Source organism: Thunnus maccoyii, chromosome 22 (genome assembly GCF_910596095.1).
Source record: "Thunnus maccoyii chromosome 22, fThuMac1.1, whole genome shotgun sequence".
Classification (NCBI taxonomy): domain Eukaryota; kingdom Metazoa; phylum Chordata; class Actinopteri; order Scombriformes; family Scombridae; genus Thunnus; species Thunnus maccoyii.
Genome location: NC_056554.1, coordinates 23,116,335 through 23,140,954, shown reverse-complemented (window position 1 = coordinate 23,140,954; position 24,620 = coordinate 23,116,335). Strand labels below are relative to the sequence as shown.

Sequence of the window (24,620 nt, the reverse complement as noted above, 5' to 3'; positions counted from 1 at the left end):
ATATATTAATGACATTCCTCCTCCGAGGTCATCTGATCACATATCATCTAATTCTTGTCTCATTTCATCTGATAAAGAACTTAGAAGAAGTATTCAGGTCCTTTACTTGAGTAAAATTACCAATACAGCAACATAAAAATACTCCATTACAAGTACAAGTCCTGCATGAAAAATCCTACTACAGTAAAAGTACATAAGTATTATGAGCTTGATGTACTTAAAGTATTATTACTTTATATACAGTTAGCTAGTTCATTATTCAGTTTTAATTGGTGATAAAGAAAACAGTCAAATGTCTTACACCATTTGTGCAGAACTTGCACAATTTGTACAATATCTGACAAGATCTAAAATGTCAAGAGTGACTAAACAAACACAAACAAACAACAAATACATAGACAACCATTAGACAACCTGAGGCCAAAAGAGAAGCTGTGGTTTTCTGCACCTAGCAGATATACCTAAATTTTAACCTCAAACATAAAAAACAACGTTCCACGGGGTATGTTGTAAGTGACAGTCAAAGAAAATGTCACTATTTTGTGTTAAGTCATATAACATCAGCATATAACTGGTAGATGTCCTAATGATAGACCATATATGGATGTAAGAATGTAAAGAAGAGGAGGATATTTGGATATAAAAAGAATGCTAAGAGTGACTTAGAAGCTTTTTGAGGCTGTTTTTGGGTCGTCACGTGAGGCCTTTTGTCAGTTCGCTTTTTTCATCTTTAACTTTTGACTTATTTTCTCGATTAATTGACTAGTTGTTTGGTCTAAAATTGTCAGAAAATGGTGAAACATGTTGATCACTGTTTCCCAGAGCCCAAGATGACGTATTCAAATGTCTTGTTTTGTCCACAACACAAAGATATTCAGTTTACTGCCATAGAGGATTGAAGAAAATATTCACATTTGAGAAGCTGGAATCAGAGAATTTTGACTTTTTTTTCTTAGAAATGACTCCAAATGATTAACTGATTATCAACAATAGCGATTAATTTAATAGTTGATAACTAATCGATTAATTGACTAATCGTTGCAGCTTTAGATACTACATCACCTCAGTTTTATACCAAGACAAATATCAACCAACTCGAATGTAATATCACTCCCAAGTTTAGATTTTATTTGTTTTCTGATTACTAATCTAGTAAAAAATGTTTTATTTGCGTTCACTTCTGATTAATAAAGGAAGTATAAAACAACTTTCATCATTCATCAGAATGATTTTCTTTTCATTTTTCACATTTTAACTTGCATCATGGGTAATATTACAGGGAGAGGAGGAGAGTCTGTTTCTGTGAGAAAAAAGTGGAGTAGAAAGTGTACTGCTATTTTGACACGAGTTAGCTAAATCATTCCTATAAATTACGTGACATTTGCATCATAACGTGTTATTATATAATTAATTTACATATAGAATATCAGTACATATAGACTGAAATAATGAATACATTAAAAACAACATTGCGTCTCATGTGCATTCACTGTCTGAGCAGTAACTTTATCATCTGCAGATATTTCACATCCTCTTCTGTCTTGCTGGAGAAAATCTCATGACTGTGCTGTCAGAGGAAACAATGTGTGCTCTTATTATGCTCTATTATTGTTTTTATTGAGTGATGCTACCACTTTAAAGCGTGCAGATGAAGAGGCAGACTTATCAAATAAATGATCACATATATATATTAATGACATTCCTCCTTATCTCAGCTGACGTTACCTGTGTGCTTCATCTTTATGGCGACATCCGAGGTCATCTGATCACATATCATCTAATTCTTGTCTCATTTCATCTGATAAAGAACTTAGAGGAAGTATTCAGGTCCTTTACTTGAGTAAAATTACCAATACAGCAACATAAAAATACTCCATTACAAGTACAAGTCCTGCATGAAAAATCCTACTACAGTAAAAGTACATAAGTATTATGAGCTTGATGTACTTAAAGTATTATTACTTTATATACAGTTAGCTAGTTCATTATTCAGTTTTAATTGGTGATAAATAAAACAGTCAAATGTCTTACACCATTTGTGCAGAACTTGCACAATTTGTACAATATCTGACAAGATCTAAACTGTCAAGAGTGACTAAACAAACACAAACAAACAACAAATACATAGACAACCATTAGACAACCTCAGGCCAAAAGAGAAGCTGTGGTTTTCTGCACCTAGCAGATATACTGAAATTTTAACCTTAAACATAAAAAACAATGTTCCCACGGGGTATGTTGTAAGTGACAGTCAAAGAAAATGTCACTATTTTGTGTTAAGTCATATAACATCAGCATGTAACTGGCAGATGTCCTAATGATAGACCATATATGGATGTAAGAATGTAAAGAAGAGGAGGATATTTGGATATAAAAAGAATGCTAAGAGTGACTGAGAAGCCATGTTGGTGTTGGTCAGAGCGGGGACAAATACTTTTTTCCAAAAGCAGGTTTGCTTTGCTTCTCTCTCTTCACGCTCTTTTCTTCTATTTGGTTGTCTCTCATCATTCACTAAAGTTTATCTGCTTTAAATATCACTAACATGTCTGTCTCTATACTTATTGAAGGAAAGCATCATATAAGGTCTGCATCATCTCCACCATGAAGTTGCTGACTGTGTCTGTACTCGTTTGTTCCATGATGGCTCTGGCTGGAGCTGCTGGTGTGTATCTGACTGAATTTGTGTGTTTTTGTCTTTAGACCTCAATAAATAATAATAATAATATTAATAATAACCTCTAACTGATGTCTTTAACTGTCCAGCTCTTCAAGAAGCAGAGAAAGACAAGGAGACAGAGGCAATAATTCAAGAAGGTGAATACATTTATTTATTCAGATTAATATTAGCTGAATGAACACTTACAGATCAAATTTGACCCATGTTTACATTTGAGAGCATTAAAAACACCACAAACATCTTTCTTTTAGCCAGAAATGTTTTTCTTAACATGACCCTGAATATACAAAATTGGAAATATTTTTTATGCAGCTGATACATATTTCTGTACATAGATGATTTTCTGGGTTAAATTTGATCCGTGTTTATTCAAAAATTCTAAAATCACTATTCAAACATGTTGTAGGATAGCTACTGTCAGAATGTAAGGGTTTAAGTGCATCACGCTGTCTGGAAAGTCAATGTGACCCACTTTTCTCCACCATTTGTGTTCAGAGGAGCATCGTATTGTCAAGAGGTCAACATCTTGTCCCTCCCACTGGACTGAGTACAACGGCCGCTGTTTCCTCTTCATTCCTCGAACCTTGACCTGGGCTCAAGCTGAGGTAATCGAGACGATTTGTATTCACTGAAGAACACTTCAACATTTTCTTTGACTTGCACACTTGGTAACTTCCTCATCTAACTTTAGTGTTCTCTTATTACTCATGTTATTATTTTTTCTGGGCAGCTTTATCAAGTTGCAAAGTATTTTGGGCGCACCCACTTCATTCTCCCCATAGACAATGTTAGGTGACTAACAGTTGGAACATTTCTACAGATTAGACTCTTCCAGTTGAATCATCAGTAGACAAGATGAACAGCTGCATTAGATAATATCTGGTACTTTGATTTAAAAAAAAAAAAAGAAAGAAAATCCAAGGTACAAAACTACAATCTGCAGTGTAAATCGGCTCTTTTTATTTCTGGATCACTTTTGAGTGAATTCTGCAACTATGGCATCACTTTTTGTTTGCAACTTCGACAACAAAGGGTTTTAAATTTATTAACGCAGTGATTCTCACTTCTGACTGGCTTCTTCTCCATAGCAACAGCAGCTGAGGCTCATGGGTATTGTCATATCTTTAGCTGTCCACCAAAATGAGAGACAAAACATGATTTCTCAGTAACAGAGTTGAAATAATTGAAGCTGGTGGTCACAACATAGACCTATCATATTGTTATAACACCAGTAGAGTCCTGTGTTTCTGTGTTCAGTGATATTGAGGATATTGTTTAAAGAAAGATTAGCAGCACCTTCCTATTCACATCTCTACTCTGTTGTCTGTTTATCTCCACTGTAGAAAAACTGCCAGTCCAAGGGTGCACACCTTGCATCGATTCATGGAACTCGGGAGTACAACCAGATTAAGAGGATAATATCAGATAGAACTCATGGGTATCCTGAGACATGGATTGGAGGCTCTGACAGCCAAGGGGTATGTCATGTATAATAACAAAAGATGTCTTATGAGCTTGAAAGTTCATTCTTGACTTCAAGTTACTTGATATCAAGTAAATAGACCTTGTAATAAGAATATCAAACCTTTTGGTATTTAGAGTGGTGTTAACATTTAGATTATCTTTATTTATATGCATCAATTGTCTTCCATTCGATCTTCTAGGAGGGTGTTTGGTTCTGGAGTGATGGCACACCTTTCGCCTTCTCATACTGGTGCAGAGGAGAGCCTAATAACTACGGGAACCAGCACTGTATTCAGATGAACTTCGGAGGTAAACCATAAAATACATTACTTTGCATGAGAGAATTATGTAATTATGTAGAATTATGTAATTATGTAAGTGGTGTAGATAAGAAAGGACGCATAACAAAAACAAGGTGACTTCATGAAAAACTAAAAATGTGCCTGCATGAACATTTCATTGATGATGTTGCTGGAAAACCTGTGTGTCCATAGGCTCTATAGGCTCAGCTTGTTTCTCTGATAACTTAAGATCCAGACGTCCAATGATTAAAATCCTTCATCCGGTTAAAAGCTATAGTTAAAAACAACCAAGATCTAAAAAGTGTATCATTAAAATGTGGCTTAAAACTGAGTAAAAAGTCCATTTATGATGGTTTCTTGTGGACAGCCACAATGCTGACACATGCACAAAGGGGAAATTACATCATTAACAGGTGACCAAATGAAACAGACCATTACATTGATTAAAATTACGGATTTGTCTGGGTTTGAATATTGTTGGAAACATTTGGGATTACATACATACACAACTTAACAAAATATATAACATAGGTCTAGTCATTTTTAGACATTTTAATGCAGAAAAGTTACATATTATACCTTTCAGGTGTGTTATCCTAGTAGTTAATCTAATGTAGCCTGGAGCTGCTAGCCTCCAGCAGAGATGAGGAGCAGCTACATGGGTCTGGTAACCTCACTTCTTTCTAACTCCACACCCCCACACTTGTAGTATTCAGCCCCAACAGACAATTTATCAGATGTCACACAGCTCCCTCTGGAGCCACAAAAGGCTTATATGACTTTTTTCATCAACCTGGAAACAGACTTTGATGTGGAAAATCAGCTGAGTTCCCCTTTAAGAAATAATAATCTAATCTACATCTGCATCAAAATATTACATGATATGATTGACAATCATGCTGACGTCCTGTGTTTTTAATAATTGCAGGTAACAATTGCTGGGATGATTTTCAGTGTCGTGCTTACCGGCCATCTGTCTGTGCCAAGAAAATCTGATGATTCCTGAGCAGATAAGAGAGGCATGAAATACCTGTGAAAAGCACAAATATTAGTGGATATGTGTTTGTGTTTATTGTCACAAGTTAATCTGTCATTTTATCATCAGTCTCATATATAACCTAGCAGCTTTATAAATCATTTTTCATCTTTCTTTCTATCTTGCTATCACTGTAAAGCTACTTAAGGAAGGAAGCAACAAGTGACACAAACGGGAGCTGGATTGTCTTTTAGGTCTTGTGCCAAACTGAATGTGTTATGAAAAGAATGCTTTTTCTTACTCTGGAGATTGAACTGTTCTGTCTCATATTGTGCAAATTAAAGACGCAAGCATGAAACAAGCTGGTTTGTAATTCTATTTTAAATGGAACAATTATTATGGGTATCACAGTCAGATCAACATCTACACTGTAAAATATCATTCAGAGATTTAGTGGAATTAACTAATTTTGTCCTTAACTTTATTTAAATATGTATGTTTTATAATTTCAAGTTAATTAAACCTAAAATACATTTTAAAAAAAAATTTGGTACTGAAAAATAGTACTTGAACTGATTAACTAGGAACTGGCCTGCTGCTACTGTGTCCAGTAAGAACTCAACCAGAGATGTTGAAGTTAAATCCAGGATGTTTATTTAGAACCAGCTGAATTGGCAGATGATGTGTGGTTATTCTGCAATATACATATTAAAATTTAAAGCACATGAGAGGTATAGTATATTAAACTATGTTAAATATAGTTAAAAATAATGATAAGCAAACTACCAATAGCTCAAAAAAATCTGTAAGAAATATACATAATACATAATATTCCTGACTCCCCATGCCTAAGCTAAGAGTGACTTAGAAGCTTTTTGAGGCTGTTTTTGGGTCGTCACGTGAGGCCTTTTGTCAGTTCGCTTTTTTCATCTTTAACTTTTGACTTATTTTCTCGATTAATTGATTAGTTGTTTGGTCTAAAATTGTCAGAAAATGGTGAAACATGTTGATCACTGTTTCCCAGAGCCCAAGATGACGTATTCAAATGTCTTGTTTTGTCCACAACACAAAGATATTCAGTTTACTGCCATAGAGGATTGAAGAAAATATTCACATTTGAGAAGCTGGAATCAGAGAATTTTGACTTTTTTTTCTTAGAAATGACTCCAAATGATTAACTGATTATCAACAATAGCGATTAATTTAATAGTTGACAACTAATCGATTAATTGACTAATCGTTGCAGCTTTAGATACTACATCACCTCAGTTTTATACCAAGACAAATATCAACCAACTCGAATGTAATATCACTCCCAAGTTTAGATTTTATTTGTTTTCTGATTACCAATCTAGTAAAAAATGTTTTATTTGCGTTCACTTCTGATTAATAAAGGAAGTATAAAACAACTTTCATCATTCATCAGAATGATTTTCTTTTCATTTTTCACATTTTAACTTGCATCATGGGTAATATTACAGGGAGAGGAGGAGAGTCTGTTTCTGTGAGAAAAAAGTGGAGTAGAAAGTGTACTGCTATTTTGACACGAGTTAGCTAAATCATTCCTATAAATTACGTGACATTTGCATCATAACGTGTTATTAAATAATTAATTTACATATAGAATATCAGTACATATAGACTGAAATAATGAATACATTAAAAACAACATTGCGTCTCATGTGCATTCACTGTCTGAGCAGTAACTTTATCATCTGCAGATATTTCACATCCCCTTCTGTCTTGCTGGAGAAAATCTCATGACTGTGCTGTCAGAGGAAACAATGTGTGCTCTTATTATGCTCTATTATTGTTTTTATTTAGTGATGCTACCACTTTAAAGCGTGCAGATGAAGAGGCAGACTTGTCAAATAAATGATCACATATATATATATTAATGACATTCCTCCTTATCTCAGCTGACGTTACCTGTGTGCTTCATCTTTATGGCGACATCCGAGGTCATCTGATCACATATCATCTAATTCTTGTCTCATTTCATCTGATAAAGAACTTAGAGGAAGTATTCAGGTCCTTTACTTGAGTAAAATTACCAATACAGCAACATAAAAATACTCCATTACAAGTACAAGTCCTGCATGAAAAATCCTACTACAGTAAAAGTACATAAGTATTATGAGCTTGATGTACTTAAAGTATTATTACTTTATATACAGTTAGCTAGTTTAGTCCACTGGTTTCCAACCTAGGGGTCAGGCCCCTCTAAAGGGTCAGCAGATAAATCTGAGGGGTCATGAGATGATTAATGGGAGAGGAAAGAAGAAAAAACAAAGTTCTGATACACAAATCTGTTTTCAGGTTTTGGACTTTTTCTTCGATCTTTGATTTTTAGTGAAATATTGGATCATTTGAACATTTATTGAAATGAAATTGGAGACAAATCCACTCAAGCCTATTTCTGACTAAATTATTCAGTTTTAATTGGTGATAAATAAAACAGTCAAATGTCTTACACCATTTGTGCAGAACCTGCACAATTTGTACAATATCTGACAAGATCTAAACTGTCAAACAAACAAACACAAACAAACAACAAATACATAGACAACCATTAGACAACCTGAGGCCAAAAGAGAAGCTGCGGTTTTCTGCACCTAGCAGATATACCTAAATTTTAACCTCAAACATAAAAAACAATGTTCCACGGGGTATGTTGTAAGTGACAGTTAAGGAAAATGTCACTATTTTGTGTTAAGTCATATAACATCAGCATGTAACTGGCAGATGTCCTAATGATAGACCATATATGGATGTAAGAATGTAAAGAAGAGGAGGATATTTGGATATAAAAAGAAAGCTAAGAGTGACTGAGAGGCTTTTTGAGGCTGTTTTTGGGTCGTCACATGAGGCCTTTTGTCAGTTCGCTTTTTTCATCTTTAACTTTTGACTCAAGTTTTGTATTTTACTTTTTGGGTCTTATATCAATTATTTAGTGAAAACCAAATCAAACTGGTTTGTATTTCTATACACTCCAAGTTCCTGACTTGTGCTCATCTCTGAAGTCTTCTGGTATCTCCTTAAGGTAAGAAGAACACCCTCTTGGGATATAGCTGACATGAGTTTTAAATTTATTTAGATTACAAAATATAATGAATTTTGCTGAGGATAAACTTACAATGTTCATTGAATAACAGAATTGGAAAGGTTTGGATTTAATGATTGAGATCAACCTGCTGCACATGTGATAGAGGTATAATTAGGCTATGGTTAAATATAGTTGTTTAATTGGCTAAACTGTTCGGACCAGGGCATCAAAGCCGCCCTATAAAACCAGGCAATGCCCTCGACAGTCAGAGTGGGCCTCCTTCAGAGACGACCTGTTAGAAGATCATCTTGGAGTACTTTCGAACCTCCAACACCTATTTGCACCGCAACACTTTGTTGTAACCCCGGCTGTAAGGAATTCCTGAAAACATAGGCCCGTTGGTAGTTGTTCAATGACAGCTGGTGATTATAGAAGCCAGGCTGAATTTGGTTCCCTAGCAAGGCTGGGTTGGTCTTGCGTGTAGATTATGGGAACTATGTTCGATAGCTAGGTCAGAGGTAGAGGACAGCCGTCTGTCGGTGCCTTATCCACACCGGCATCGGTTATCTGTAGGACAGAAACCACTTCAGGCATTCCATAACGATTAGGCATTTGCATTTAGGCTAAAACGCCAATGGTTTCACATTCTAGATGAGAACCTGATGGAACTCAGTTCAGGGTTGGTCAAAGCTGAAATAATACTGTTAAGAGAATCAGATAACCTGCACATACATATAAGATTTCGTATTACATCAGAGCAGGTAGGTACACCAACATTAACAAACATTTAGCTTGCGCTGCAGTTTCTTGGAGCTTTAAGCAGCAGTAACATCACCACAGATGGGCCGTATATATTGGGGTACAAAAAGCTTTAAAAAGAGAGATCTTCACAGTCACTGAACACATACTAAATTTACAAGCCAACATGTTTAGTTGATGAGAATCCAGTCATTATATGCTATTTTGGTTCACGTCAATATTCTTTTTCACAATTCCTTAATAAATTGGACAGTACTTTAACTGACAGAAAGTACTCAGTTTTCAGTGTGTAGTTTTGCAAGCTAAACCTAATATTAGCATATTAAGTTTTTTCAGTGATTTGCTAAAAGTAGCTACTGTGTTAATTCTTGAGGCATTTCTTTGAAAGTGTGATGTAATTACACATGAAATGTGCTTGTTATAGTTTTTAAAACAACCTAATATTCTAATATGTAATTTGACACACAAAACTACACACCGAAAACTAAGTATTTTCTGTCAGTAAAAGAATTGTCAAAAGTCTACTTAATTAAACCAACTAAAAACTGTTTGAAATTGTTTCTTATTGTTTGTACTAAATTGCACCTCCTGCTCTGTAAAAACTCAGCTGTTAAATACATTCAAATTACTCAGAATATTTCCCGGAAATCAAAGGACCTGTAAAATAAAGCGTTACCCTGATTCCTAGACATTTACACAGCACGTTTTTATCTGTTGTCTTTTCCTGTGAAACTTAAATGCTAATGTGTTTTATGCAGATACGTGTTGGACGACCAGTACACCAGTTCATCGGGTGCTAAGTTCCCTGTGAAGTGGTCGCCTCCTGAAGTCTTTAACTTCTGCAAATACAGCAGCAAGTCTGACGTCTGGTCCTTCGGTGAGCACACTTTAACGTCAATACCGGAACTGGAACATTTAGGAAAATGAAGTATAATCATAAAAAACAGAGGCTCAACTCTCATTTTTACCTTTTTTTCTTTATTTTACCACACATTAATGATGAACTAAGTGTTTTAACAATTAAACCTCTAATGTTTTTTGCGTCCAGGTGTGTTGATGTGGGAAGCCTTCACTGAGGGCCGTATGCCGTTTGAACAGAGTCACAACCATGAGGTCGTTACACTGATAACCCAGGGTCACCGCCTCTACAGGCCCAAAATGGCCACACCTGCCATCTATGACATCATGCAGCGCTGTTGGCATGAGGTGAGGGTTGTGAGAAATCACCTATTTCAGTATTATCTCACTTGTTCGCCAATTAGTTTGAAAAAATATCTAAATTCTCAATATAAAACTCAATATATTTGGATTCTGGACAAAAAAAAAACATTTGAGGACGTCACCTTGGGCTTTTGGAAATAGTGATCAACATTTTTCACCATTTTCTGACATTTTATGGACCAAACAAATAATCGATTAATCAAGAAAATAATCAACAGATTAATCAATCATGAAAATAACTGTTAGTTGCAGCTCTAGTCTGAAATAATAACGTGTATTTATGGCCTGTGTTTCTCTCTCCAGAGACCGGAGGAGCGCCCGTCTTTCTCTAAGATCTGTATAATGATCTCCGACGCTCTGGACAGTGACACCGCTCCCCCGAACTGACCAACTGACCAATCAGCTGTTTTCACCATTCGCGCCATATGCGGCGTGTGCCATGTTGGCCCCGAACTCCTGCTCCTCGACCATTTCTGTGGTTCTTGAAGGTGTTATCTAATTTATAGAAAGCGCTATAGAAAGGACGACAACATGGAGAACTCGGTGTAAAGGTGCTAAAACTGACACTCACGTTTGTTTAATCCAATCAAGTCACTTCAGATCTGCTCAACCAGAACAACTCTGGGACGGCAGCTCACGTTGTCTTAAGAAGCCTTTTAAAGTTTGTTGCACAAACACCTGTATGAACTAACGGCAATACAGAAAATGTGTAAAAGGCTCTCATGGTGGACACGTGAGCTTAGGAAGCATCTGCCTGCTTGTCTGTGTAGCTGAATGCATCCGGTCTGCCTCCCAGTCGGACATGGGGCTTTGGTCAGAGATCTGTCTGTGACAAATGGATGAAAGTGAGCAGACTATGAACACACTATGAAGCTTCACTTTCATCCCAGTAAAGACTCAGCTGTGTGTTCCTGAGACATTAAAGGAATCTCGCCAAGTCAGGATATCAGTTTTTGTTTTTGTTTCGTTTGTTGTTTAATACCAACGTCTGACAATTTTTTGCTGGAGCAGCACAAATCTGTCATTACATCCTGCACATTAATGTTAAAGAGACTGACTGTCATTTAACTTTTGGTTATATTTCCATGATAAAGAACATTTTCAGTCTGTTTGTCAGGTGTGGTGTTCCCTGTGAACATGTCTGGTCTTACAGTGGGCACACATTAGATTAGACAGAGTTTCTCTACCTTATGTTCATGTCTCCTTGCTCCTCGTGTGTTCTGGGAATTAGCAGGAAGAACATCTCAATTCCCTCATTGCTGTTCAGAGGCGCGAGGAGGTTTTTCTGAAACTGAAACATCCTTTATTGGAAATCTGCTGATCTGATACTGAGCTGCAACTGATGGTTATTTTCATTTTCAATTAATCTGTCGATTATTTTCTCGATTAATTGACTAGTTGTTTGGTCTAAAATTGTCAGAAAATGGTGAAACATGTTGATCACTGTTTCCCAGAGCCCAAGATGACGTATTCAAATGTCTTGTTTTGTCCACAACACAAAGATATTCAGTTTACTGCCATAGAGGATTGAAGAAAATATTCACATTTGAGAAGCTGGAATCAGAGAATTTTGACTTTTTTTTCTTAGAAATGACTCCAAATGATTAACTGATTATCAAAAATAGCGATTAATTTAATAGTTGACAACTAATCGATTAATTGACTAATCGTTGCAGCTTTAGATACTACATCACCTCAGTTTTATACCAAGACAAATATCAACCAACTCGAATGTAATATCACTCCCAAGTTTAGATTTTATTTGTTTTCTGATTACTAATCTATTAAAAAATGTTTTATTTGTGTTCACTTCTGATTAATAAAGGAAGTATAAAACAACTGTCATCATTCATCAGAATGATTTTCTTTTCATTTTTCACATTTTAACTTGCATCATGGGTAATATTACAGGGAGAGGAGGAGAGTCTGTTTCTGTGAGAAAAAAGTGGAGTAGAAAGTGTACTGCTATTTTGACACGAGTTAGCTAAATCATTCCTATAAATTACGTGACATTTGCATCATAACGTGTTATTAAATAATTAATTTACATATAGAATATCAGTACATATAGACTGAAATAATGAATACATTAAAAACAACATTGCGTCTCATGTGCATTCACTGTCTGAGCAGTAACTTTATCATCTGCAGATATTTCACATCCTCTTCTGTCTTGCTGGAGAAAATCTCATGACTGTGCTGTCAGAGGAAACAATGTGTGCTCTTATTATGCTCTATTATTGTTTTTATTTAGTGATGCTACCACTTTAAAGCGTGCAGATGAAGAGGCAGACTTGTCAAATAAATGATCACATATATATATATTAATGACATTCCTCCTTATCTCAGCTGACGTTACCTGTGTGCTTCATCTTTATGGCGACATCCGAGGTCATCTGATCACATATCATCTAATTCTTGTCTCATTTCATCTGATAAAGAACTTAGAGGAAGTATTCAGGTCCTTTACTTGAGTAAAATTACCAATACAGCAACATAAAAATACTCCATTACAAGTACAAGTCCTGCATGAAAAATCCTACTACAGTAAAAGTACATAAGTATTATGAGCTTGATGTACTTAAAGTATTATTACTTTATATACAGTTAGCTAGTTCATTATTCAGTTTTAATTGGTGATAAATAAAACAGTCAAATGTCTTACACCATTTGTGCAGAACTTGCACAATTTGTACAATATCTGACAAGATCTAAAATGTCAAGAGTGACTAAACAAACACAAACAAACAACAAATACATAGACAACCATTAGACAACCTGAGGCCAAAAGAGAAGCTGTGGTTTTCTGCACCTAGCAGATACACTGAAATTTTAACCTTAAACATAAAAAACAATGTTCCCACGGGGTATGTTGTAAGTGACAGTCAAAGAAAATGTCACTATTTTGTGTTAAGTCATATAACATCAGCATGTAACTGGTAGATGTCCTAATGATAGACCATATATGGATGTAAGAATGTGAAGAAGAGGAGGATATTTGGATATAAAAAGAAAGCTAAGAGTGACTTAGAAGCTTTTTGAGGCTGTTTTTGGGTTGTCACGTGAGGCCTTTTGTCAGTTCGCTTTTTTCATCTTTAACTTTTGACTTATTTTCTCAATTAATTGACTAGTTGTTTGGTCTAAAATTGTCAGAAAATGGTGAAACATGTTGATCACTGTTTCCCAGAGCCCAAGATGATGTATTCAAATGTCTTGTTTTGTCCACAACACAAAGATATTCAGTTTACTGCCATAGAGGATTGAAGAAAATATTCACATTTGAGAAGCTGGAATCAGAGAATTTTGACTTTTTTTTCTTAGAAATGACTCCAAATGATTAACTGATTATCAACAATAGCGATTAATTTAATAGTTGATAACTAATCGATTAATTGACTAATCGTTGCAGCTTTAGATACTACATCACCTCAGTTTTATACCAAGACAAATATCAACCAACTCGAATGTAATATCACTCCCAAGTTTAGATTTTATTTGTTTTCTGATTACCAATCTAGTAAAAAATGTTTTATTTGCGTTCACTTCTGATTAATAAAGGAAGTATAAAACAACTTTCATCATTCATCAGAATGATTTTCTTTTCATTTTTCACATTCTAACTTGCATCATGGGTAATATTACAGGGAGAGGAGGAGAGTCTGTTTCTGTGAGAAAAAAGTGGAGTAGAAAGTGTACTGCTATTTTGACACAAGTTAGCTAAATCATTCCTATAAATTACGTGACATTTGCATCATAACGTGTTATTATATAATTAATTTACATATAGAATATCAGTACATATAGACTGAAATAATGAATACATTAAAAACAACATTGCGTCTCATGTGCATTCACTGTCTGAGCAGTAACTTTATCATCTGCAGATATTTCACATCCTCTTCTGTCTTGCTGGAGAAAATCTCATGACTGTGCTGTCAGAGGAAACAATGTGTGCTCTTATTATGCTCTATTATTGTTTTTATTGAGTGATGCTACCACTTTAAAGCGTGCAGATGAAGAGGCAGACTTATCAAATAAATGATCACATATATATATTAATGACATTCCTCCTTATCTCAGCTGACGTTACCTGTGTGCTTCATCTTTATGGCGACATCCGAGGTCATCTGATCACATATCATCTAATTCTTGTCTCATTTCATCTGATAAAGAACTTAGAGGAAGTATTCAGGTCCTTTACTTGAGTAAAATTACCAATACAGCAACATAAAAATACTCCATTACAAGTACAAGTCCTGCATGAAAAATCCTACTACAGTAAAAGTACATAAGTATTATGAGCTTGATGTACTTAAAGTATTATTACTTTATATACAGTTAGCTAGTTCATTATTCAGTTTTAATTGGTGATAAATAAAACAGTCAAATGTCTTACACCATTTGTGCAGAACCTGCACAATTTGTACAATATCTGACAAGATCTAAAATGTCAAGAGTGACTAAACAAACACAAACAAACAACAAATACATAGACAACCATTAGACAACCTCAGGCCAAAAGAGAAGCTGCGGTTTTCTGCACCTAGCAGATATACTGAAATTTTAACCTTAAACATAAAAAACAATGTTCCCACGGGGTATGTTGTAAGTGACAGTCAAAGAAAATGTCACTGTTTTGTGTTAAGTCATATAACATCAGCATGTAACTGGCAGATGTCCTAATGATAGACCATATATGGATGTAAGAATGTGAAGAAGAGGAGGATATTTGGATATAAAAAGAAAGCTAAGAGTGACTGAGAAGCCATGTTGGTGTTGGTCAGAGCGGGGACAAATACTTTTTTCCAAAAGCAGGTTTGCTTTGCTTCTCTCTCTTCACGCTCTTTTCTTCTATTTGGTTGTCTCTCATCATTCACTAAAGTTTATCTGCTTTAAATATCACTAACATGTCTGTCTCTATACTTATTGAAGGAAAGCATCATATAAGGTCTGCATCATCTCCACCATGAAGTTGCTGACTGTGTCTGTACTCGTTTGTTCCATGATGGCTCTGGCTGGAGCTGCTGGTGAGTATCTGACTGAATTTGTGTGTTTTTGTCTTTAGACCTCAATAAATAATAATAATAATATTAATAATAACCTCTAACTGATGTCTTTAACTGTCCAGCTCTTCAAGAAGCAGAGAAAGACAAGGAGACAGAGGCAATAATTCAAGAAGGTGAATACATTTATTTATTCAGATTAATATTAGCTGAATGAACACTTACAGATCAAATTTGACCCATGTTTACATTTGAGAGCATTAAAAACACCACAAACATCTTTCTTTTAGCCAGAAATGTTTTTCTTAACATGACCCTGAATATACAAAATTGGAAATATTTTTTATGCAGCTGATACATATTTCTGTACATAGATGATTTTCTGGGTTAAATTTGATCCGTGTTTATTCAAAAATTCTAAAATCACTATTCAAACATGTTGTAGGATAGCTACTGTCAGAATGTAAGGGTTTAAGTGCATCACACTGTCTGGAAAGTCAATGTGACCCACTTTTCTCCACCATTTGTGTTCAGAGGAGCATCGTATTGTCAAGAGGTCAACATCTTGTCCCTCCTACTGGACTGAGTACAACGGCCGCTGTTTCCTCTTCATTCCTCGAACCTTGACCTGGGCTCAAGCTGAGGTAATCGAGACGATTTGTATTCACTGAAGAACACTTCAACATTTTCTTTGACTTGCACACTTGGTAACTTCCTCATCTAACTTTAGTGTTCTCTTATTACTCATGTTATTATTTTTTCTGGGCAGCTTTATCAAGTTGCAAAGTATTTTGGGCGCACCCACTTCATTCTCCCCATAGACAATGTTAGGTGACTAACAGTTGGAACATTTCTACAGATTAGACTCTTCCAGTTGAATCATCAGTAGACAAGATGAACAGCTGCATTAGATAATATCTGGTACTTTGATTTAAAAAAAAAAAAAGAAAGAAAATCCAAGGTACAAAACTACAATCTGCAGTGTAAATCGGCTCTTTTTTTCTCTGGGTCACTTTTGAGTGAATTCTGCAACTATGGCATCACTTTTTGTTTGCAACTTCGACAACAAAGGGTTTTAAATTTATTAACGCAGTGATTCTCACTTCTGACTGGCTTCTTCTCCATAGCAACAGCAGCTGAGGCTCATGGGTATTGTCATATCTTTAGCTGTCCACCAAAATGAGAGACAAAACATGATTTCTCAGTAACAGAGTTGAAATAATTGAAGCTCGTGGTCACAACATAGACCTATCATATTGTTATAACACCAGTAGAGTCCTGTGTTTCTGTGTTCAGTGATATTGAGGATATTGTTTAAAGAAAGATTAGCAGCACCTTCCTATTCACATCTCTACTCTGTTGTCTGTTTATCTCCACTGTAGAAAAACTGCCAGTCCAAGGGTGCACACCTTGCATCGATTCATGGAACTCGGGAGTACAACGAGATTAAGAGGATAATATCAGATAGAACTCATGGGTATCCTGAGACATGGATTGGAGGCTCTGACAGCCAAGGGGTATGTCATGTATAATAACAAAAGATGTCTTATGAGCTTGAAAGTTCATTCTTGACTTCAAGTTACTTGATATCAAGTAAATAGACCTTGTAATAAGAATATCAAACCTTTTGGTATTTAGAGTGGTGTTAACATTTAGATTATCTTTATTTATATGCATCAATTGTCTTCTATTCGATCTTCTAGGAGGGTGTTTGGCTCTGGAGTGATGGCACACCTTTCGCCTTCTCATACTGGTGCAGAGGAGAGCCTAATGACCACGGGAACCAGCACTGTATTCAGATGAACTACGGAGGTAAACCATAAAATACATTACTTTGCATGAGAGAATTATGTAATTATGTAGAATTATGTAATTATGTAAGTGGTGTAGATAAGAAAGGACGCATAACAAAAACAAGGTGACTTCATGAAAAACTAAAAATGTGCCTGCATGAACATTTCATTGATGATGTTGCTGGAAAACCTGTGTGTCCATAGGCTCTATAGGCTCAGCTTGTTTCTCTGATAACTTAAGATCCAGATGTCCAATGATTAAAATCCTTCATCCGGTTAAAAGCTATAGTTAAAAACAACCAAGATCTAAAAAGTGTATCATTAAAATGTGGCTTAAAACTGAGTAAAAAGTCCATTTATGATGGTTTCTTGTGGACAGCCACAATGCTGACACATGCACAAAGGGGAAATTACATCATTAACAGGTGACCAAATGAAACAGACCATTACATTGATTAAAATTACGGATTTGTCTGGGTTTGAATATTGTTGGAAACATTTGGGATTACATACGTACACAACTTAACAAAATATATAACATAGGTCTAGTCATTTTTAGACATTTTAATGCAGAAAAGTTACATATTATACCTTTCAGGTGTGTTATCCTAGTAGTTAATCTAATGTAGCCTGGAGCTGCTAGCCTCCAGCAGAGATGAGGAGCAGCTACATGGGTCTGGTGACCTCACTTCTTTCTAACTCCACACCCCCACACTTGTAGTATTCAGCCCCAACAGACAATTTATCAGATGTCACACAGCTCCCTCTGGAGCCACAAAAGGCTTATATGACTTTTTTCATCAACCTGGAAACAGACTTTGATGTGGAAAATCAGCTGAGTTCCCCTTTAAGAAATGATAATCTAATCTACATCTGCTTCAAAAAATTACATGATATGATTGACAATCATGCTGACGTCCTGTGTTTTTACTAATTGCAGGTAACAATTGCTGGGATGATTTTCAGTGTAGTGCTTACCGGCCATCTGTCTGTGCCAAGAAAATCTGATGATTCCTGAGCAGATAAGAGAGGCATGAAATACCTGTGAAAAGCACAAATATTAGTGGATATGTGTTTGTGTTTATTGTCACAAGTTAATCTGTCATTTTATCATCAGTCTCATATATAACCTAGCAGCTTTATAAATCATTTTTCATCTTTCTTTCTATCTTGCTATCACTGTAAAGCTACTTAAGGAAGGAAGCAACAAGTGACACAAACGGGAGCTGGATTGTCTTTTAGGTCTTGTGCCAAACTGAATATGTTATGAAAAGAATGCTTTTTCTTACTCTGGAGATTGAACTGTTCTGTCTCATATTGTGCAAATTAAAGACGCAAGCATGAAACAAGCTGGTTTGTAATTCTATTTTAAATGGAACAATTATTATGGGTATCACAGTCAGATCAACATCTACACTGTAAAATATCATTCAGAGATTTAGTGGAATTAACTAATTTTGTCCTTAACTTTACTTAAATATGTATGTTTTATAATTTCAAGTTAATTAAACCTAAAATACATTTAAAAAAAAAATTTGGTACTGAAAAATAGTACTTGAACTGATTAACTAGAAACTGGCCTGCTGTTACTGTGTCCAGTAAGAACTCAACCAGAGATGTTGAAGTTAAATCCAGGATGTTTATTTAGAACCAGCTGAATTGGCAGATGATGTGTGGTTATTCTGCAATATACATATTAAAATTTAAAGCACATGAGAGGTATAATATATTAAACTATGTTAAATATAGTTAAAAATAATGATAAGCAAACTACCAATAGCTCAAAAATCTGTAAGAAATATACATAATACATAATATTCCTGACTCCCCATGCCTAAGCTAAGAGTGACTTAGAAGCTTTTTGAGGCTGTTTTTGGGTCGTCACGTGAGGCCTTTTGTCAGTTCGCTTTTTTCATCTTTAACTTCTGACTTATTTTCTCGATTAATTGACTAGTTGTTTGGTCTAAAATTGTCAGAAAATGGTGAAACATGTTGATCACTGTTTCCCAGAGCCCAAGATGACGTATTCAAATGTCTTGTTTTGTCCACAACACAAAGATATTCAGTTTACTGCCATAGAGGATTGAAGAAAATATTCACATTTGAGAAGCTGGAATCAGAGAATTTTGACTTTTTTTTCTTAGAAATGACTCCAAATGATTAACTGATTATCAACAATAGCGATTAATTTAATAGTTGACAACTAATCGATTAATTGACTAATCGTTGCAGCTTTAGATACTACATCACCTCAGTTTTATACCAAGACAAATATCAACCAACTCGAATGTAATATCACTCCCAAGTTTAGATTTTATTTGTTTTCTGATTACCAATCTAGTAAAAAATGTTTTATTTGCGTTCACTTCTGATTAATAAAGGAAGTATAAAACAACTTTCATCATTCATCAGAATGATTTTCTTTTCATTTTTCACATTTTAACTTGCATCATGGGTAATATTACAGGGAGAGGAGGAGAGTCTGTTTCTGTGAGAAAAAAGTGGAGTAGAAAGTGTACTGCTATTTTGACAAGAGTTAGCTAAATCATTCCTATAAATTACGTGACATTTGCATCATAACATGTTATTAAATAATTAATTTACATATAGAATATCAGTACATATAGACTGAAATAATGAATACATTAAAAACAACATTGCGTCTCATGTGCATTCACTGTCTGAGCAGTAACTTTATCATCTGCAGATATTTCACATCCTCTTCTGTCTTGCTGGAGAAAATCTCATGACTGTGCTGTCAGAGGAAACAATGTGTGCTCTTATTATGCTCTATTATTGTTTTTATTGAGTGATGCTACCACTTTAAAGCGTGCAGATGAAGAGGCAGACTTGTCAAATAAATGATCACATATATATATATTAATGACATTCCTCCTTATCTCAGCTGACGTTACCTGTGTGCTTCATCTTTATGGCGACATCCGAGGTCATCTGATCACATATCATCTAATTCTTGTCTCATTTCATCTGATAAAGAACTTAGAGGAAGTATTCAGGTCCTTTACTTGAGTAAAATTACCAATACAGCAACATAAAAATACTCCATTACAAGTACAAGTCCTGCATGAAAAATCCTACTACAGTAAAAGTACATAAGTATTATGAGCTTGATGTACTTAAAGTATTATTACTTTATATACAGTTAGCTAGTTTAGTCCACTGGTTTCCAACCTAGGGGTCAGGCCCCTCTAAAGGGTCAGCAGATAAATCTGAGGGGTGGTGAGATGATTAATGGGAGAGGAAAGAAGAAAAAACAAAGTTCTGATACACAAATCTGTTTTCAGGTTTTGGACTTTTTCTTCGATCTTTGATTTTTAGTGAAATATTGGATCATTTGAACATTTATTGAAATGAAATTGGAGACAAATCCACTCAAGCCTATTTCTGACTAAATTATTCAGTTTTAATTGGTGATAAATAAAACAGTCAAATGTCTTACACCATTTGTGCAGAACCTGCACAATTTGTACAATATCTGACAAGATCTAAACTGTCAAGAGTGACTAAACAAACACAAACAAACAACAAATACATAGACAACCATTAGACAACCTGAGGCCAAAAGAGAAGCTGCGGTTTTCTGCACCTAGCAGATATACCTAAATTTTAATCTCAAACATAAAAAACAATGTTCCCACGGGGTATGTTGTAAGTGACAGTTAAGGAAAATGTCACTATTTTGTGTTAAGTCATATAACATCAGCATGTAACTGGCAGATGTCCTAATGATAGACCATATATGGATGTAAGAATGTAAAGAAGAGGAGGATATTTGGATATAAAAAGAAAGCTAAGAGTGACTGAGAGGCTTTTTGAGGCTGTTTTTGGGTCGTCACATGAGGCCTTTTGTCAGTTCGCTTTTTTCATCTTTAACTTTTGACTCAAGTTTTGTATTTTACTTTTTGGGTCTTATATCAATTATTTAGTGAAAACCAAATCAAACTGGTTTGTATTTCTATACACTCCAAGTTCCTGACTTGTGCTCATCTCTGAAGTCTTCTGGTATCTCCTTAAGGTAAGAAGAACACCCTCTTGGGATATAGCTGACATGAGTTTTAAATTTATTTAGATTACAAAATATAATGAATTTTGCTGAGGATAAACTTACAATGTTCATTGAATAACAGAATTGGAAAGGTTTGGATTTAATGATTGAGATCAACCTGCTGCACATGTGATAGAGGTATAATTAGGCTATGGTTAAATATAGTTGTTTAATTGGCTAAACTGTTCGGACCAGGGCATCAAAGCCGCCCTATAAAACCAGGCAATGCCCTAAACAGTCAGAGTGGGCCTCCTTCAGAGACGACCTGTTAGAAGATCATCTTGGAGTACTTTCGAACCTCCAACACCTATTTGCACCGCAACACTTTGTTGTAACCCCGGCTGTAAGGAATTCCTGAAAACATAGGCCCGTTGGTAGTTGTTCAATGACAGCTGGTGATTATAGAAGCCAGGCTGAATTTGGTTCCCTAGCAAGGCTGGGTTGGTCTTGCGTGTAGATTATGGGAACTATGTTCGATAGCTAGGTCAGAGGTAGAGGACAGCCGTCTGTCGGTGCCTTATCCACACCGGCATCGGTTATCTGTAGGACAGAAACCACTTCAGGTGTTCCATAACGATTAGGCATTTGCATTTAGGCTAAAACGCCAATGGTTTCACATTCTAGATGAGAACCTGATGGAACTCAGTTCAGGGTTGGTCAAAGCTGAAATAATACTGTTAAGAGAATCAGATAACCTGCACATACATATAAGATTTCGTATTACATCAGAGCAGGTAGGTACACCAACATTAACAAACATTTAGCTTGCGCTGCAGTTTCTTGGAGCTTTAAGCAGCAGTAACATCACCACAGATGGGCCGTATATATTGGGGTACAAAAAGCTTTAAAAAGAGAGATCTTCACAGTCACTGAACACATACTAAATTTACAAGCCAACATGTTTAGTTGATGAGAATCCAGTCATTATATGCTATTTTGGTTCACGTCAATATTCTTTTTCACAATTCCTTAATAAATTGGACAGTACTTTAACTGACAGAAAGTACTCAGTTTTCAGTGTGTAGTTTTGCAAGCTAAACCTAATATTAGCATATTAAGTTTTTTCAGTGATTTGCTAAAAGTAGCTACTGTGTTAATTCTTGAGGCATTTCTTTGAAAGTGTGATGTAATTACACATGAAATGTGCTTGTTATAGTTTTTAAAACAACCTAATATTCTAATATGTAATTTGACACACAAAACTACACACCGAAAACTAAGTATTTTCTGTCAGTAAAAGAATTGTCAAAAGTCTACTTAATTAAACCAACTAAAAACTGTTTGAAATTGTTTCTTATTGTTTGTACTAAATTGCACCTCCTGCTCTGTAAAAACTCAGCTGTTAAATACATTCAAATTACTCAGAATATTTCCCGGAAATCAAAGGACCTGTAAAATAAAGCGTTACCCTGATTCCTAGACATTTACACAGCACGTTTTTATCTGTTGTCTTTTCCTGTGAAACTTAAATGCTAATGTGTTTTATGCAGATACGTGTTGGACGACCAGTACACCAGTTCATCGGGTGCTAAGTTCCCTGTGAAGTGGTCGCCTCCTGAAGTCTTTAACTTCTGCAAATACAGCAGCAAGTCTGACGTCTGGTCCTTCGGTGAGCACACTTTAACGTCAATACCGGAACTGGAACATTTAGGAAAATGAAGTATAATCATAAAAAACAGAGGCTCAACTCTCATTTTTACCTTTTTTTCTTTATTTTACCACACATTAATGATGAACTAAGTGTTTTAACAATTAAACCTCTAATGTTTTTTGCGTCCAGGTGTGTTGATGTGGGAAGCCTTCACTGAGGGCCGTATGCCGTTTGAACAGAGTCACAACCATGAGGTCGTTACACTGATAACCCAGGGTCACCGCCTCTACAGGCCCAAAATGGCCACACCTACCATCTATGACATCATGCAGCGCTGTTGGCATGAGGTGAGGGTTGTGAGAAATCACCTATTTCAGTATTATCTCACTTGTTCGCCAATTAGTTTGAAAAAATGTCTAAATTCTCAATATAAAACTCAATATATTTGGATTCTGGACAAAAAAAAAACATTTGAGGACGTCACCTTGGGCTTTTGGAAATAGTGATCAACATTTTTCACCATTTTCTGACATTTTATGGACCAAACAAATAATCGATTAATCCAGAAAATAATCAACAGATTAATCAATCATGAAAATAACTGTTAGTTGCAGCTCTAGTCTGAAATAATAACGTGTATTTATGGCCTGTGTTTCTCTCTCCAGAGACCGGAGGAGCGCCCGTCTTTCTCTAAGATCTGTATAATGATCTCTGACGCTCTGGACAGTGACGCCGCTCCCCCGAACTGACCAACTGACCAATCAGCTGTTTTCACCATTCGCGCCATATGCGGCGTGTGCCATGTTGGCCCCGAACTCCTGCTCCTCGACCATTTCTGTGGTTCTTGAAGGTGTTATCTAATTTATAGAAAGCGCTATAGAAAGGACGACAACATGGAGAACTCGGTGTAAAGGTGCTAAAACTGACACTCACGTTTGTTTAATCCAATCAAGTCACTTCAGATCTGCTCAACCAGAACAACTCTGGGACGGCAGCTCACGTTGTCTTAAGAAGCCTTTTAAAGTTTGTTGCACAAACACCTGTATGAACTAACGGCAATACAGAAAATGTGTAAAAGGCTCTCATGGTGGACACGTGAGCTTAGGAAGCATCTGCCTGCTTGTCTGTGTAGCTGAATGCATCCGGTCTGCCTCCCAGTCGGACATGGGGCTTTGGTCAGAGATCTGTCTGTGACAAATGGATGAAAGTGAGCAGACTATGAACACACTATGAAGCTTCACTTTCATCCCAGTAAAGACTCAGCTGTGTGTTCCTGAGACATTTAAGGAATCTCGCCAAGTCAGGATATCAGTTTTTGTTTTTGTTTCGTTTGTTGTTTAATACCAACGTCTGACAATTTTTTGCTGGAGCAGCACAAATCTGTCATTACATCCTGCACATTAATGTTAAAGAGACTGACTGTCATTTAACTTTTGGTTATATTTCCATGATAAAGAACATTTTCAGTCTGTTTGTCAGGTGTGGCGTTCCCTGTGAACATGTCTGGTCTTACAGTGGGCACACATTAGATTAGACAGAGTTTCTCTACCTTATGTTCATGTCTCCGTGCTCCTCGTGTGTTCTGGGAATTAGCAGGAAGAACATCTCAATTCCCTCATTGCTGTTCAGAGGCGCGAGGAGGTTTTTCTGAAACTGAAACATCCTTTATTGGAAATCTGCTGATCTTAATTTTAATTAATTAGTTAATTGATTAGTTGTTTG

At 35.8% G+C, this 24,620-nt stretch overlaps 4 protein-coding genes across 4 annotated transcripts; all 4 read left to right on the top strand.

Annotated features, from left to right (window-relative positions):
• Positions 1 to 2,640: 2,640 nt before the first annotated feature.
• On the top strand, positions 2,641 to 5,799 carry LOC121889994 (type-2 ice-structuring protein-like). The gene is made up of 6 exons (XM_042402240.1): positions 2,641 to 2,662; positions 2,764 to 2,814; positions 3,173 to 3,282; positions 4,021 to 4,155; positions 4,342 to 4,450; positions 5,372 to 5,799. Exons 1-6 carry the CDS (start codon positions 2,641 to 2,643, stop codon positions 5,437 to 5,439), a joined length of 495 nt encoding a protein of 164 aa, XP_042258174.1. The 3' UTR covers positions 5,440 to 5,799.
• A 2,387-nt stretch (positions 5,800 to 8,186) lies between these two features.
• Positions 8,187 to 11,864, top strand: LOC121889993 (tyrosine-protein kinase Tec-like). Its single transcript, XM_042402239.1, has 5 exons — positions 8,187 to 8,192; positions 8,443 to 8,462; positions 9,983 to 10,101; positions 10,273 to 10,430; positions 10,749 to 11,864. Exons 1-5 carry the CDS (start codon positions 8,187 to 8,189, stop codon positions 10,830 to 10,832), a joined length of 387 nt encoding a protein of 128 aa, XP_042258173.1. The 3' UTR covers positions 10,833 to 11,864.
• A 3,586-nt stretch (positions 11,865 to 15,450) lies between these two features.
• LOC121889992 (type-2 ice-structuring protein-like) lies at positions 15,451 to 18,249 on the top strand. The gene is made up of 6 exons (XM_042402238.1): positions 15,451 to 15,472; positions 15,574 to 15,624; positions 15,983 to 16,092; positions 16,831 to 16,965; positions 17,152 to 17,260; positions 18,182 to 18,249. The coding sequence occupies exons 1-6, from the start codon at positions 15,451 to 15,453 to the stop codon at positions 18,247 to 18,249; spliced, it is 495 nt and encodes a 164-aa protein (XP_042258172.1).
• A 2,752-nt stretch (positions 18,250 to 21,001) lies between these two features.
• LOC121889991 (tyrosine-protein kinase Tec-like) lies at positions 21,002 to 24,576 on the top strand. The gene is made up of 5 exons (XM_042402236.1): positions 21,002 to 21,007; positions 21,258 to 21,277; positions 22,798 to 22,916; positions 23,088 to 23,245; positions 23,564 to 24,576. Exons 1-5 carry the CDS (start codon positions 21,002 to 21,004, stop codon positions 23,645 to 23,647), a joined length of 387 nt encoding a protein of 128 aa, XP_042258170.1. The 3' UTR covers positions 23,648 to 24,576.
• Positions 24,577 to 24,620: the final 44 nt, after the last annotated feature.